Source organism: Lactuca saligna, chromosome 1 (assembly GCF_052625555.1).
Source record: "Lactuca saligna cultivar CGN05327 chromosome 1, ASM5262555v1, whole genome shotgun sequence".
Taxonomy (NCBI): Eukaryota; Viridiplantae; Streptophyta; class Magnoliopsida; order Asterales; family Asteraceae; genus Lactuca; species Lactuca saligna.
In genome coordinates this window covers 81310123-81323185 of record NC_136417.1, presented here as the reverse complement: position 1 = coordinate 81323185, position 13063 = coordinate 81310123, and the positions used below count along the sequence as shown (strand labels likewise).

The following is a 13063-nucleotide window of genomic DNA, read 5'->3' as shown; positions in this document are numbered from 1 at the left end:
CCAGCATGCCTCGTGACCACCATACTGAAATACACCACAAAATCTCAGATACTTCCCACTAACCCGGGAACCAACTCCCAACTCAACCCTAGAGGTCATGGTTTCCCTGATGCGCGTATAGGTCCTGTGCTTTCAGTAGTACAGGCCCATACTAACTTCCACACCTACCCATATTTGTATGAAGTACTACCACAACACCCTAGTGACAAATATACATAGCAAGCACTCAATCCTCACTCCTAGAGGAACACTGAAAATCTCATACAGAAAGAAACCCTAGGCTAGCAGGCATCATAAAACAGGCAACATTATCATGAAATCCTAAAGATCCCTAGCCTAGTCCTAGCATGTTGTTCTATCAAAGCTCGAAAACAAATATCATGTATGGTATTTTGGGGTTACTTACTGGCTCCGCCTGATCGTACCTCTGCGTCCTCCTTTTACTTAATTTGAAAACCATTTTAAATTCTCTTTTAAAAACTCTCCTTGATTTGAGACTGGATTCACACGAATGTTCCTCCAATTCACTCAAACCAAGGCTATGATACCAACTTGTAACGATCAAAATTTTCAACAAAATCTAACTTTTCAAAAACAACCCATTTTAATCACGTTATTACAAAAAGGTTTCCAATACATTTATTATCAGAGTATTCCCAGAACCATAACATAAAACATAAACACGAGGAGTGGTACGATCACGCCTTCGCCTTGCCACAGTCTCCTGAAGAACCTGAAAAACATTAAACCACAACTGTAAGCCCGAAAGCTTAGTGAGATACCCCCAAAATACCAACCACATATAACATGTCATATCATAACCAATCATAGAACAGTCATTCATATCGGGTCTACTGTGTGACTGGTCCGCCGTAACGGGCCTTCAGTCCACCGGGTCCACCCTCCGAGTCTAGTCATGTCCCTCGAGTCTGCAGTGTGGTTGGTCCGCCCGCACCGGGCCTTCAACCCACCTGGTCCACTCTCTGAGTCTACAGTATGACTGGTTCGCTCGCATCGGGCCTTCAGTCGGCCTGGTCCACTCTCCAAGCCTCGGCACGTCTGGTCCGCCCTCGTGGGGCCTACAACCTATCCGGACCGCTCGTTGGGCCTTCGGGACAACCGGTCTGCCCTGGGTATCTTGGCCTACAACACAAAGCAGGACCCGCCTCAACCCAACTCCAGTCCAAAAAACCATGTGCACATAAACATACAATCATATAACAGTTCACAGTCAACAAGCCGATCAAACAGATCACATAACATATCATCATCCTAACCAGGATACCGACCTAACCGGTCACTAACATAGCATCACCCTACATATCAGGATACCGATCTTAACCAGGTCTCTAACATATACCATCCTAACTACCAGGATGCAAACATATCAAAGCAGTAACATAACAACAAATACCCGGATCTCAATCCGATAAACGGCCGGCCTTGGTGCCTTAGACCCTGTTGATATAGTGAGGATAACTCACCTCGCACTGCCGAAACTCTGAACTGAAGAAGCAGATTCCCGAATCACCGACTCACCGAAAATCCCGAACTAGCCATCATAACAAAATAAACATTAGTCCAAACATATATCCACTTATTGGGCCAAGGCCAAAGTCCAAATCTCTTACATGCCCAATATTGGCCCAATTTACTAAATTGGGCCCTCCTCACCAAATGGTCCTAGATCCAAGGTCCAATAATAATAATTGGGCCCAAAAATACTCTATCCATAACTTTCCAATCATGGCCCATAAACCAACAGCCCAAAAATAGCCCAAACTCTAAGGCCCAAAATGGAAATCTAACAGGGGGAGTATGTTGGGCGTACCCTCCTTGGTACGATGGGCGTACAGCAATGCTCACAAAATGGAAATCGGGGCACTGGCCCGCTACGTTGGGCGTAATCCCATGTTACGCGGGGCGTAACTTCGTGGCTCAACAAAATCATATAATGACTTAATGGCTTAAGCTATTAATCCCAAACTTCAGATCCTTAGGACAAATATGATTAGAATTCATAAAGTCTCAAACTTTATCACTTGGGACGTCCATAAAGCTCTTAATCCAAGGTCTTAATCCATTAAGACCTACATATCTCACACATGGAACAACCACAGCCCTTGGGACCTTATTTTTCTCACTCAAGACCTCTCCAAAGGTCTGAAAGGACAGATAATCTCGGCCAACACAAAGCATGAATCAAGATGAGGACTTTTGGGACAAGAATGATGCCAAAACTTCATAACACTTAGATCTATGCAAAATAATTGACAAGCAAGAAGCTTTATACCTCAAATAAGCTCCAAAGGATGATATCTCTCCAGATCTACAAGCTCCAATCGTTCCTCTCCTTCTTTGACAACTTCTCTTTTCTTCTTCTAGCTTTTCTTTTGCTAAAAATGAGCTTTCCAAGGCCAAACACACCCAACAATGGAGGGAATACGGATTTCTAGGGTTTCTGGGGGGTAAAAGAGTGTCTATGGAGGCTAGGGTATGAACCAACATGTTCCTTATATAGTGGTGGCCCTTAAAATTAGGGTTTGGGGTTTTTGAGAGTACGCTGGGCGTACTCACCTTCCCCCCCCCCCCCTGTATTTCTCCCCTCACTACGCTGGGCGTACCCAGCCAAACTCAAGTACACATGCATGGCTTGCATGGGACCCTTTTCCACTTTTTCCATTAAGAGCTATAATCAATTATCATCTTTAAAACGCCGCAACTCCTCTACTCTAAACCCGCTCCCAATAAACTTTGCATTCACACGAGGGTGGCGAGAAGCCCTATGCTTCTAACAACATACACCAGTCCGAATCCTTCTCGGATAAAACCCATTTCCCATAAAAGGACCAACACTACCCTTTCTCTTAAATCTGAAGGACTAATCCATAAATACTTTAAGAACGGGGCGTTACAAATGTATTCTGCCAGGATGTATAAAGTGTTTCTTAACAATAATATTTTTTCAGAATAAATTAGTGGTTTTGTTAGATTTTGATGTTTTTCTTTTTATTTTTTTTAACCATTCTTAGTTTTAATCTTTAAGAATAAATGTAAGTCTTATTCTTTACGAATTAATGTAATTAGTGATTCTTAAAAAATAAAATATGTATTCTTTAGAAAATGTTATTCTTAATAATATGTTGTTTAATTTTTTAAACATGTTAATTATAAAAAGTACATTAAATAAACCATATTCTGCAAAAATAAAATCAAAAATACATTTACTAGTTTATGTTTGACTTTCTGTCATTCTTACAGAATAAAATCGGTTAATGTTAGAAATTATAATATAATTAAATTTGAATTAATTTAAAAAAATTCAGATTTAAAAAAGCAAAATTAGTTATCCCTTAAAATCCGAAAATTTCCTTTTTAAATATAGGTTAATTGACCAAAACACCTTTCTATTTATCCATTGGTCCAAAATTGTGCTTAAGGGTAAACAATAGATGTAAGTAACAAAATAACATAGTATGTGTGTGTGTGTGTGTGTGTGTGTGTGTGTATATATATATATATATATATATATATATATATGTGTGTGTGTGTGTGTGTATATGTGGCCTTCTAAGTAGGTGTATTGTCATGCACTAATCTAGTTAAACGTTGTTCTAAATAAGATCGTTTTAAAGGCTATTGTCATATGTGATTTGAAACTTATGAGGAATGCATAGCTAAGATTGGGATTTATTCCTCTAATTATTGGAGTGCGATATCGTTCTATCCCCTTGGTAGAATCTAGATACATACATCAAGTTATATTATCAATATATTTTAAAACTTTAATAAAAAATTATCAATCAGATTATACTTCACCCCCAAAAGAAAATTGCAATATAATTTTGAGTAAATTACAAATTTGGTCCATGTATTTAGTTAAATTTCTTTGGTTTAGGTCCTTTTTTTTTTTAGTTTTAGCCTTATTTCATGGTTTCATAATCCGAGGATCATTTAATAACACAGCTGTTAAATATATGGCAGTGACCATTTTGCCCTTGTATTCATCTCTTTCATTTCAATATTCACTAAGCATAATTAATAGCTAAAAAAAGTCATATCTTATCTCAAGAAACCCTAACCAACTTCCATCAAAACCCTATAAGTCAAACATTCAAACGAAAATGAAAGAGACAAAGATGATGAAGAACCCAAGGATAATGGGCATTATCGTATATTAACAGTTGTGGTGTTAAATGATGGCCTAAGGATAAAAAGGTTATGAAATTATGATATAAAGACCGAATATGCAAAAGGATTATTTCATCACTATGAATTAAGATAAAAGAAATTGTGAATTGTGGAAATTGTAAAAGAGAATATTGAAAGAGTAAGCTTAAAGCAGCAGCAATCTAAAAAGTGAGATTCCATTGTTGAAATAAAATTTGTTGCGTTGTTCATTTCGATCTCAAGAAAATCTTATACTTATGTATAATTATATAATAAAGATTAATAACTAATCCCAAATTATTCATCTAATAAATAAAGGGTTAAGCTTTAGGATTTAGATCTTATAGGTATTATTAATTGTTTAGGTAATTTGTTTATAATGCAAAAAAAAAAAAAAAAAAAAAAAAAAAAAAAACCGTCTTTCTTGTTTGGTACAACCACGTTATGTCAATAATAAGTTAATAACCATCACCTTAGTGTCTTTCTTGTTTGATACAATTGCATGATCTTTTAGCTTTTATTTTAAACAAAAAATTTTAAATCTAAAAGCTATTTTAAATAGTTTTTTTTTGAGCTTTTAGTTTTTTAAAACTTTTAGATTTTAATTTTTAATTAGTTTTACACATTTACAAACGACTTTTAGCTATTTTAACAGTCAGTTTTACCAAACATTTTATAGGTTTATATATCAAGCAAAATATTCTAGCAAATTATGTCAAAAAATAAATAATAAATAAAAAACAACAACATAATATATAATTACGTAGATTAAGGTTGTAGCTTTTGAGTAATAAGTTGGTATGTAGTTTGATAAAATAATAGTATTCGTAGTTGATAGACTAGATAACAATTATGCAATGACAAAAACAACATTTAGAATAATATATACTTATAACAACATAAAAGAGCATATCAGATGTCATCGTAGATTTTTTTTTTCCAAAAAACTATTTTTTAAGCTATTTTAATGGTCTCAACAAAAATACATTACAATAAACTCACGAAATAATTTATCTCAGTCTATGTCTCGATCAGTTTTAACTTATTAAGCTCATTAACTAAAAAAAAAAAAAACAATAGACAAAGAGCAAATGAAAATGCACAAACAAATTTATTTATATAACAAGAAAGCATTAGTGATTAGTGATTAGTGTATACAAACAAATATACACCACACAACACAAATCAAAAATCATATCAACATCAATATCAAGAAAGATTGAGGATTGAAGATTGAAATGAATCAACGCACCCATGCAACAGCATCGATCTCATCTCTTGCTGCCTTGTATAACTCGAGTCTTTTAGCAATTTCTTGTCTTTTTGACATTAAAGTTGGATCTTCATCTAGCAATTCCCCCAACTCTTTTCCCTGAAATATTTATTTACATTTTTTTTATTACTCATTAAACTCAATACCTACCACCATACTAGCCCATAAATTGTACAAAAATTACAATTTATCTCGCCCAAAAGGTGTTTTTTTTTATATAGTTAAACTCAATACTTAGATTTTACTAAATGCTTTATTTTTATTTTTTTGTGTTTTGGGTTTTATATATTTTACTAAATGTATTTTTGTGTTTTGGGTTTTAATAATATTTCATTTTACTATCCTAATTATATTTAACTCTCAAATCTTTATTATTATTTTAACGGTTAACTTGTTTCATTTCAATCTACAATAGTAAAAAGTAAATTCGTAACGGTTATCTAATATTTTAATTTTTTTTTTTAATCATATATGCAATAATCTTATCTTTTAATTTTGATAAACAACATTAAATATGGACCCTAGACTTGGGACTTATTCTTATTCCAATTTCATGTATATTTTATTAAATGTTACTATCAAGTCACATTTATTTTTCAAAATGCAAGATGCCCTTAATTTTTTTTTACTAGGGACCTTTATAAAACAATGATATAATTATTTAATTTAAAAAAGTTTCAATTTGTCAATGTTGGTATAAGTTTTAATGTTTTATGATAGTAGTAGGTTTTCATTAATTAAAGTTATTAAAGTTAGTGGATGCTCTTTTATCTATAACTGTGACTGATATCAATGGGACAGTAACTCACTCTAGATCTCTCATCTATGTAAAAAGACGTAAACGCCCTTCAATAAAACCAACCCTAGAAAGCTTGTGAAATGTGAATAGAAGACTCACCTCTCTCCTCCCTATTTGGATGTAAAAGTAATGCAACAAATTTTGCCTCGCCTCTTTAACTTGACAATAAACAACGGCTTTAGGAATCGTAACCCTAAGTGTCTCAGACACCATACCAATATAACTCAACACATTCGACCCAATCCTTCTAAAATGCGCATCTCCATATCGGTCACCCAACGGGTCACTCGGGTACTTCCCTTTTTCTTCACCCCGATCAGCAGACACAGACACACCTCTTCGGTCAGCCGACACAGCTCTCCGGTCAGCACTTCGGTCACCCGGGATGGGGGTGGGGGTGGGTCCACCTTCTTGTGGAAGTTTCCGGAAGAAATCGACAGTTAGATAAGAAGATTCCATGTCGACTAACCTAACGACCGTTTTTTTACTTTCTTCGCGGAATTTCTCTAGTGATTGAGTAGCTGCGGTGGCGAGAGTGGATTGGAGAGATGGAAACCGTCTTAATTCCTGTTTCAATTGTTTTTTTTTGTAAGAAGAATGAGTAAATTACACGAATGGTCCCTATGATTTGGGGTAATTTACATGTTTGGTCCCTAACTTTTTTTTTAACTCGGAAGGTCCCTACAGTTTGTTTTTGTTGCGCGCTTGGTCCCTATCTTACCTAAAAAGACTATTTTGCCCTTGAATTTGTAATTTATTTAAATAAAGTGAGGTACGTAAGGTAAGGTACGGTGAGGTGGAAGTTGAGTTGGAGGTGTGTTTATTTAAATAAATAAAAAAAAAACAAAGGGCAAAATAGTCTTTTTAGGTAAGATAGGGACCAAGCACGCAGCAAAAACAAACGGTAAGGACTTTCCGAGTTAAAAAAATAAATTAGGGACCAAACGTGCAAATTACCCCAAACCATAGGGACCATTTACTGAAGAAGAATTTGAATAAGGGTATAATTGTAAATTATGTTCTTTGGGTTCTAAGTTATAACTCTAACCTCCGTTTCCCCTATCGACTTCCTTACAAGTTCTTTCAAGACAAAATGCACCTGAAAAAAAAAAATTGATTTTTTGTAAGTTGAAAATAAAATAACATTTTTAGGGTTTAGGGTTTATGGAAGGTATTGAAAAAGTTAAATTTTAAAAGAAATGAAATTACAGCATCTACGGAAGCCTCCGCGGGACCCCTGAAATAATTTAATGATCTTTCGATAAGACGTCTGTAGCCTTGTTCTGGAGCAATTAAGTGAGGCTGATATCCATCTGCTTCTGAAACTATTTTTTTCACATTTTGTAATGAAAGATGCTTATCAAATGGAAGTTTTTTTAATGCTGCAGGAAGCTGGTTGTCAAATACTCCATAGATTCTATCACCTCCTGCACGTCTGAAACAAGAGAAAAACACAAAATGTCACTTTTAAACACAAGGGTGAAATGGTAAAATGGTTGTTTACTCATTATTCAAATAGTTCATTCGGTGCAGAAAAGAAACGGACTTTGTGTATACAGTAGTATAATTGTTCACTTTTGAACACAAGGGTAAAATGGTCATTTACACCATAAGAGAAGCATTTACTTGTGTTTAAATAGAAGGGTAAAAGGGTCGTTTAATCATATTAAAACAGTTCATTCAGTCAAAAGGGTAAAATGGTCATTTACTCGCATTTTGACCCCAATCATTCAATCCAGAAAAAGAAACAGAATTTGTGTGTACAGCCCTGACTCTGGATACACATGATTTACTTGCTTTTATACAGAAGGGTAAAATGGTCATTTACTCATATTTAAACAATGCATTCAGTCCATAAAAGAAGCAGACTTTGTGTATACAGCAGTAACTCTAAATACACATTTACTTACTTTTATAACCAGAAGGGTAAAATGGTCGTTTACTCGTATTAAAACAGTTCATGCAGTCCAAAGGGTAAAATGGTCATTTCACATTTTGACCCCCAATCATTCAATCCAGAAAAGAAACAGAATTTGTGTATACAGCCCTGACTCGAGAAATACACATGATTTACTTGCTTTTATACAGGAGGGTAAAATGGTCATTTATTCAGACAACACTAAATGAGGGGAAAAAAAACAATGTATTGCTTACCCTCCATCTAGATGCTCCTTGAAAATTTTGTCAAAAGCACGACAAAGTTCCAAAATAGTGTACAATTTAGCCTGAATAAAAATAAAAATAAAAAAAAAAAGAATATAATTTTAATAATTAAAAATAATAAATCCACATTTTGCATATAAAAAAAGATTCTCACTCCATCATCAACTGCAATTGGCCTTCCAAGGCGATCCAACTCAGCTTCCATCTCCTCAATCCCTTTATTTATCAAGGAAATAATTCCCGGGATTTTTGCTTTAATTACAGATTCCAAATGCTACAAATAAAACTCATATTATAAATCATTGCTTTAAAAGAAGAAAAGACAAAAGTGCCCTTACCTGTGAGAGAAGCTTTGCTAGATATTCTGACCCCATTTTACTCGCCAGGTGTCCATAATCAGTACTTGTATAAAAATATTCTTGTTCCTTTCTTCTTGCGTATATCATATCAGTATTTTTTATAATATCAGCCTGTGATCTGTTCACAATTCCCACCCATGGATGTTGTAGACGATAAGCTCTGCCTTCAAGAACCTTTCAAAAGGGCAAAAATGGAATTAATTTTTTAAAATATAAGACAACTTTGTTCCCGTTAAGTCCTGTATGGGTAAAGTGGCTGAATGGATAATGATATAATGTTGTAAACAGAAGCTGGGCTTCTTTTCTAGAGTAAATAAGCCGTTTGTATGAGACTAAATGACCATTTTACCCTTGCATTCCAAAAAACAAAGTTTGACAATTTTCTTTAACGTGAGAGGAGTTGGGAGGAAAAAAGAAGAATTGGAAATGATATCATGTTGTATACAGAAGCTGTGTTTCTTTTCTAGAGTAAATAAACCGTTTGTATGAGACTAAATGACCATTTTACCCTTGCACTCCAAAAAACAAAGTTTGACAATTTTCTTTAACGTGAGAGGAGTTGGGATGAAAAAAGAAGAATTGCTAATGATATCATGTTGTATACAGAAGCTGTGTTTCTTTTCTAGAGTAAATACACCATTTGTATGAGACTAAATGACCATTTTACCCTTACACTACAAAAAATAAAGTTTGACAATTTCTTTAACATGAGAGGAATTGGGAGGAAAAAAGAAGAATTGGTAATGATATCATGTTGTATACAGAAGTTGTGTTTCTTCTAAAGTAAATAAACCGTTTGCATGAAACTAAATGACCATTTTACCCTTACATTCCAAAAAAACAAATTTTGACAATATTCTTACATGTGAGGAGTTGGGAGGAAAGAGGAAGAGTGGGTAATGATATAATGTTGTATACAGAAGTTGTGTTTCTTTTCTAGAGTAAATAAACCGTTTATAAGAGACTAAATGACCATTTTACCCTTACAATTCCAAAGAACAAATTTTGACAATAACATGAGAGCAATTGGGAGGAAAAAAGAAGGGCAAATAGGTAATTAGTGTCTTAACCGATTATTTCATTCTGTCCAGGTTAAGTGAAAAAGAAACAGCCATGTATAGCTGTCTTTATGAATTGCTTAACCAATATGTTCATTAAGTCAAAAACAAACAACCCCTAAGTTGAAATAAGAAAAAAAAAAAAAAAAAAAAAAAAAAAAAAAAAAAAAGAGAGAGAGAGAGAACTCACATCTAATGCATTAGTTCCTTTGTCCATGAGGTCAAGCTTGGTCAACACACCAAAGGTCCTTTCACCTGATCAATTTAGGAATAATTCATAAGATAAAATACTCAAGAAAAACAAATATTTTGACAAATACTCAAGAATAACATATTATATTATTACATACCCAATGGATCAACCTCTTTAGCAAGTTTAATGGCATCAGATGTTGCAATATCTTGATTTGCAGGTGAAATTGCTAGTATGATGGAATTCGGCTGAAATTCAAACACCATTTAATGGGAAAAAAACAAAAACAAAAACAAAAAAAGAGAAACAAGTTTAGGGTTTAGAATAAAATTACCTTGTCAACATAAGTTCTGACCATCTTTTCTATGTCTTCTACAATACTCTCAGGTTGCCCTTCTGCAAATAAGTTGACTTTCTGAATTAGATAAAGTTTATATCAATGAGAGAATGTTGTGATAACCATAGAAAGGTCAAGAAATATACCAACAGCAACTTTTGTTAATCCAGGTAAGTCAATTAATGTCAAGTTAACAACTGGTGAACAAGAAAAACATGATAAGATGTGAGTGTCATATAAAAGAATGCAGAAAACAGGTTCATGATAGTTGTAAGATTAAAAAAAGAGTCACCAGTAGGGGAGAATATGCTGAGATGAATTGGAATTGGAGATATTTGTTTTGACTTTCCAGTGATTCTATCTGTTTCATCTTGAATCTCTTGTCGTACCAAAGCTATGGAAAAAATGAAGTTAACTACTATAAATCTAGAATGCACAAATCAAAGAAAAACTTACAGAAATCAGTGAATTTCCTCTGTGGCATATGTCCAAATTCAGCGTACTCCTGTCCACCTTCAGTCTTTTGCAACTGCAACACCAAGGGTCTCCTTGTGACAATCCCTGAAATAGCCATGAATGGCTGATTCAGTATATGAGTAAAAAAGAAAGAACAAAAATGAAGTAAAATGGAACAGCTGGTTAACCTGATCCTCTAGGAAGAAAATCTCTCCCAACAATGCTCTCTAACACCGAGGACTTTCCAGAACTCTATTGATAATTACAGTAACAGAACAAGTGAGCAAAAACAACAAGATGAAACGTTTAATCGAAGCTAGAAAGAGAAATAATAAGGGGCATTCTCTTCAATTGCGACAAATTTTCCCATCTCAATCAAATTAAATGGAAAAACTAGCCCAATTCGTACTCCCGAAGCGAATTTCGTTCCTTCTAAGAAAGTAAATCGATTTCGCCAAAATTGAGCTTCAAAACTATCGTGTTCTCAAACAGAAAAGGGAAAGGCGAAGTAGGATGTTGGATTAGGTGAAAGAGGAAAGTGAAGGAAGAGAAACCTGGCCTCCGACGACGACAACTGACGGAAGAGCATCCCAGAGAGAAGCCAAAGCGGAGTCTCCACCGCCGTAGTCGCCAAGAGCAGTACAAGCTCTTTGTATACGATTCACCAGACCAATCAAGCTCTCCATAGTCGCCATGGCTAAAAGGTTTGTCTCTTTTTGTCTGTATAAGGAATTGTGGATAAATGCAGAAGTCGGTAGAAGAAGGAGGAATGTCTGCGAGACTGTGAACGTCAGCGAGGATGGGCGCTTGCTTGCTGTTAGTCTTTTCCTTTTCTTTCAATTTAACTGAATTTTTCAGAAAATTTATTTATATATTTTTATGGATTATATTATTATTTATATGTAACTTTACATATGGTTTCCGAGTTCAATTTAAGGAGAGAAAATAAAGAAAATGGGTGGAAGTGAGAGGAAAGTAAGAGAAATTGGTGTTCCCGAGTTTCATTAAACGAGGGAAGTTGAAGGAAATCGAGGGATCACTTTCCCTCCTTCCGATTTGGAAGGATTTGGAGAAAAAGAACAAAATGTTTAACTTTCCTTCCATTTCTTTCAAACTCGGGAACATAAAAGACAAATTTCTTTTCCTTTCTCTTCTCTTCTTTTCTCTCCTTATTTTCTTTTCTCTTCTCTTCTTTTCTTTGCTACAACTAAAGAACGGGGTTAGTGTTAGTTATACAAATGAAAAAAATTAGCTAAGTGGGGACAAAAAATAATAATAATAAATGAAATAACGAAAGAGTTGATAATGTAGTTAAATAATTTATTGTTTGATAAATAATTATGTAATTCAAAATCCTAACAGCAATATATTACAATTTTGAATTTTGAATAGAATTCAAAATTCTATGATGTTTAATTACTAATCAGAATATCCATGGAATATCCAATATACAAAAATATATGTAAGAAGCTACATAATTTAATTACAGATGCTTGAAAAATTAAAATATATATTCCGTTACAAGTTAAACTAAGAATAATCATAAAAATAACAACATATGTTTATATAATTATAAGAAATAAGCTAATATTTTGTTATTCATAAAATAACTTCTTAATATGATATTGGTTATTATAAACTCTATGAATGATTTTTGTATATTGATCAATTGTGTTTACAAAGGAGAAACAAACACTATATATATTGACTACGGGTCGTTTGATAGTTGTTTACTGGGTTAGAGCTGACTGAGTTAAAAGTTGACTGAGTTAGAAGCTGACTGAGTTAGAAGTTCTGACTGAGTTAACTCCTAAATGAAACGTGTTGTTTGATTTTGCATTTGACTGACATTTACATATAATAATTCCTTTATCATCCAAAAAAAATGTTGACAACATTGTTACATATCAAGTCAATTACTGATGAATAATGCAATCTTTACAATAAACAAGAAAACTAACATTAATATCACTACAAACAAGATTTCACATATATATAAATTGGTTACTAGTTAATGACATTGTCCTTTAGTGTTGGTCTAGTTTTTTGGATTTAAATGTTACTATGTGATTCCAATTTGTTGCATGTAAATCTTCATGTGTGGTTTTGATTTTATTTCTGCCTCTCTTCAGAGTAACCCTTACAAGAAATCAATGACAACATTACCAATGTCTCTTGTGTTGCTCAAATAGTTAAATACTTTGTGTAGGAAGTCAATTCTTGTATGTCCTTTAGAAATCAGAAATTCCCAATTT

General features: G+C 33.8%; 1 protein-coding gene across 1 annotated transcript; it reads right to left on the bottom strand.

Annotated features, from left to right (window-relative positions):
• Nucleotides 1–5268: 5268 nt before the first annotated feature.
• Nucleotides 5269–11644, bottom strand: LOC145040464 (phragmoplastin DRP1E-like). Its single transcript, XM_078988388.1, has 15 exons — nucleotides 11363–11644; nucleotides 10997–11060; nucleotides 10809–10913; nucleotides 10645–10746; nucleotides 10499–10549; nucleotides 10350–10411; nucleotides 10173–10263; nucleotides 10013–10077; nucleotides 8744–8938; nucleotides 8560–8679; nucleotides 8397–8467; nucleotides 7452–7677; nucleotides 7291–7341; nucleotides 6342–6809; nucleotides 5269–5542 (listed from the first exon to the last, which is right to left on the bottom strand). Exons 1-15 carry the CDS (start codon nucleotides 11501–11503, stop codon nucleotides 5414–5416), a joined length of 1941 nt encoding a protein of 646 aa, XP_078844514.1. The 5' UTR covers nucleotides 11504–11644; the 3' UTR covers nucleotides 5269–5413.
• Between the last annotated feature and the right edge of the window lie 1419 nt (nucleotides 11645–13063).

Excerpts from the sequence above, each read along its gene's own strand:
- LOC145040464 (XM_078988388.1), bottom strand. The coding sequence starts at position 11,503 with ATGGCGACTATGGAGAGCTTGATTGGTCTGGTGAATCGTATACAAAGA. Across the intron at positions 10,550-10,644 it reads CAGCATATTCTCCCCTACTG|TTGTTAACTTGACATTAATT; the intron begins GTGACTCTTTTT and ends CTTGTTCACCAG. Across the intron at positions 7,678-8,396 it reads AAGGAGCATCTAGATGGAGG|ACGTGCAGGAGGTGATAGAA; the intron begins GTAAGCAATACA and ends CTCTTGTTTCAG.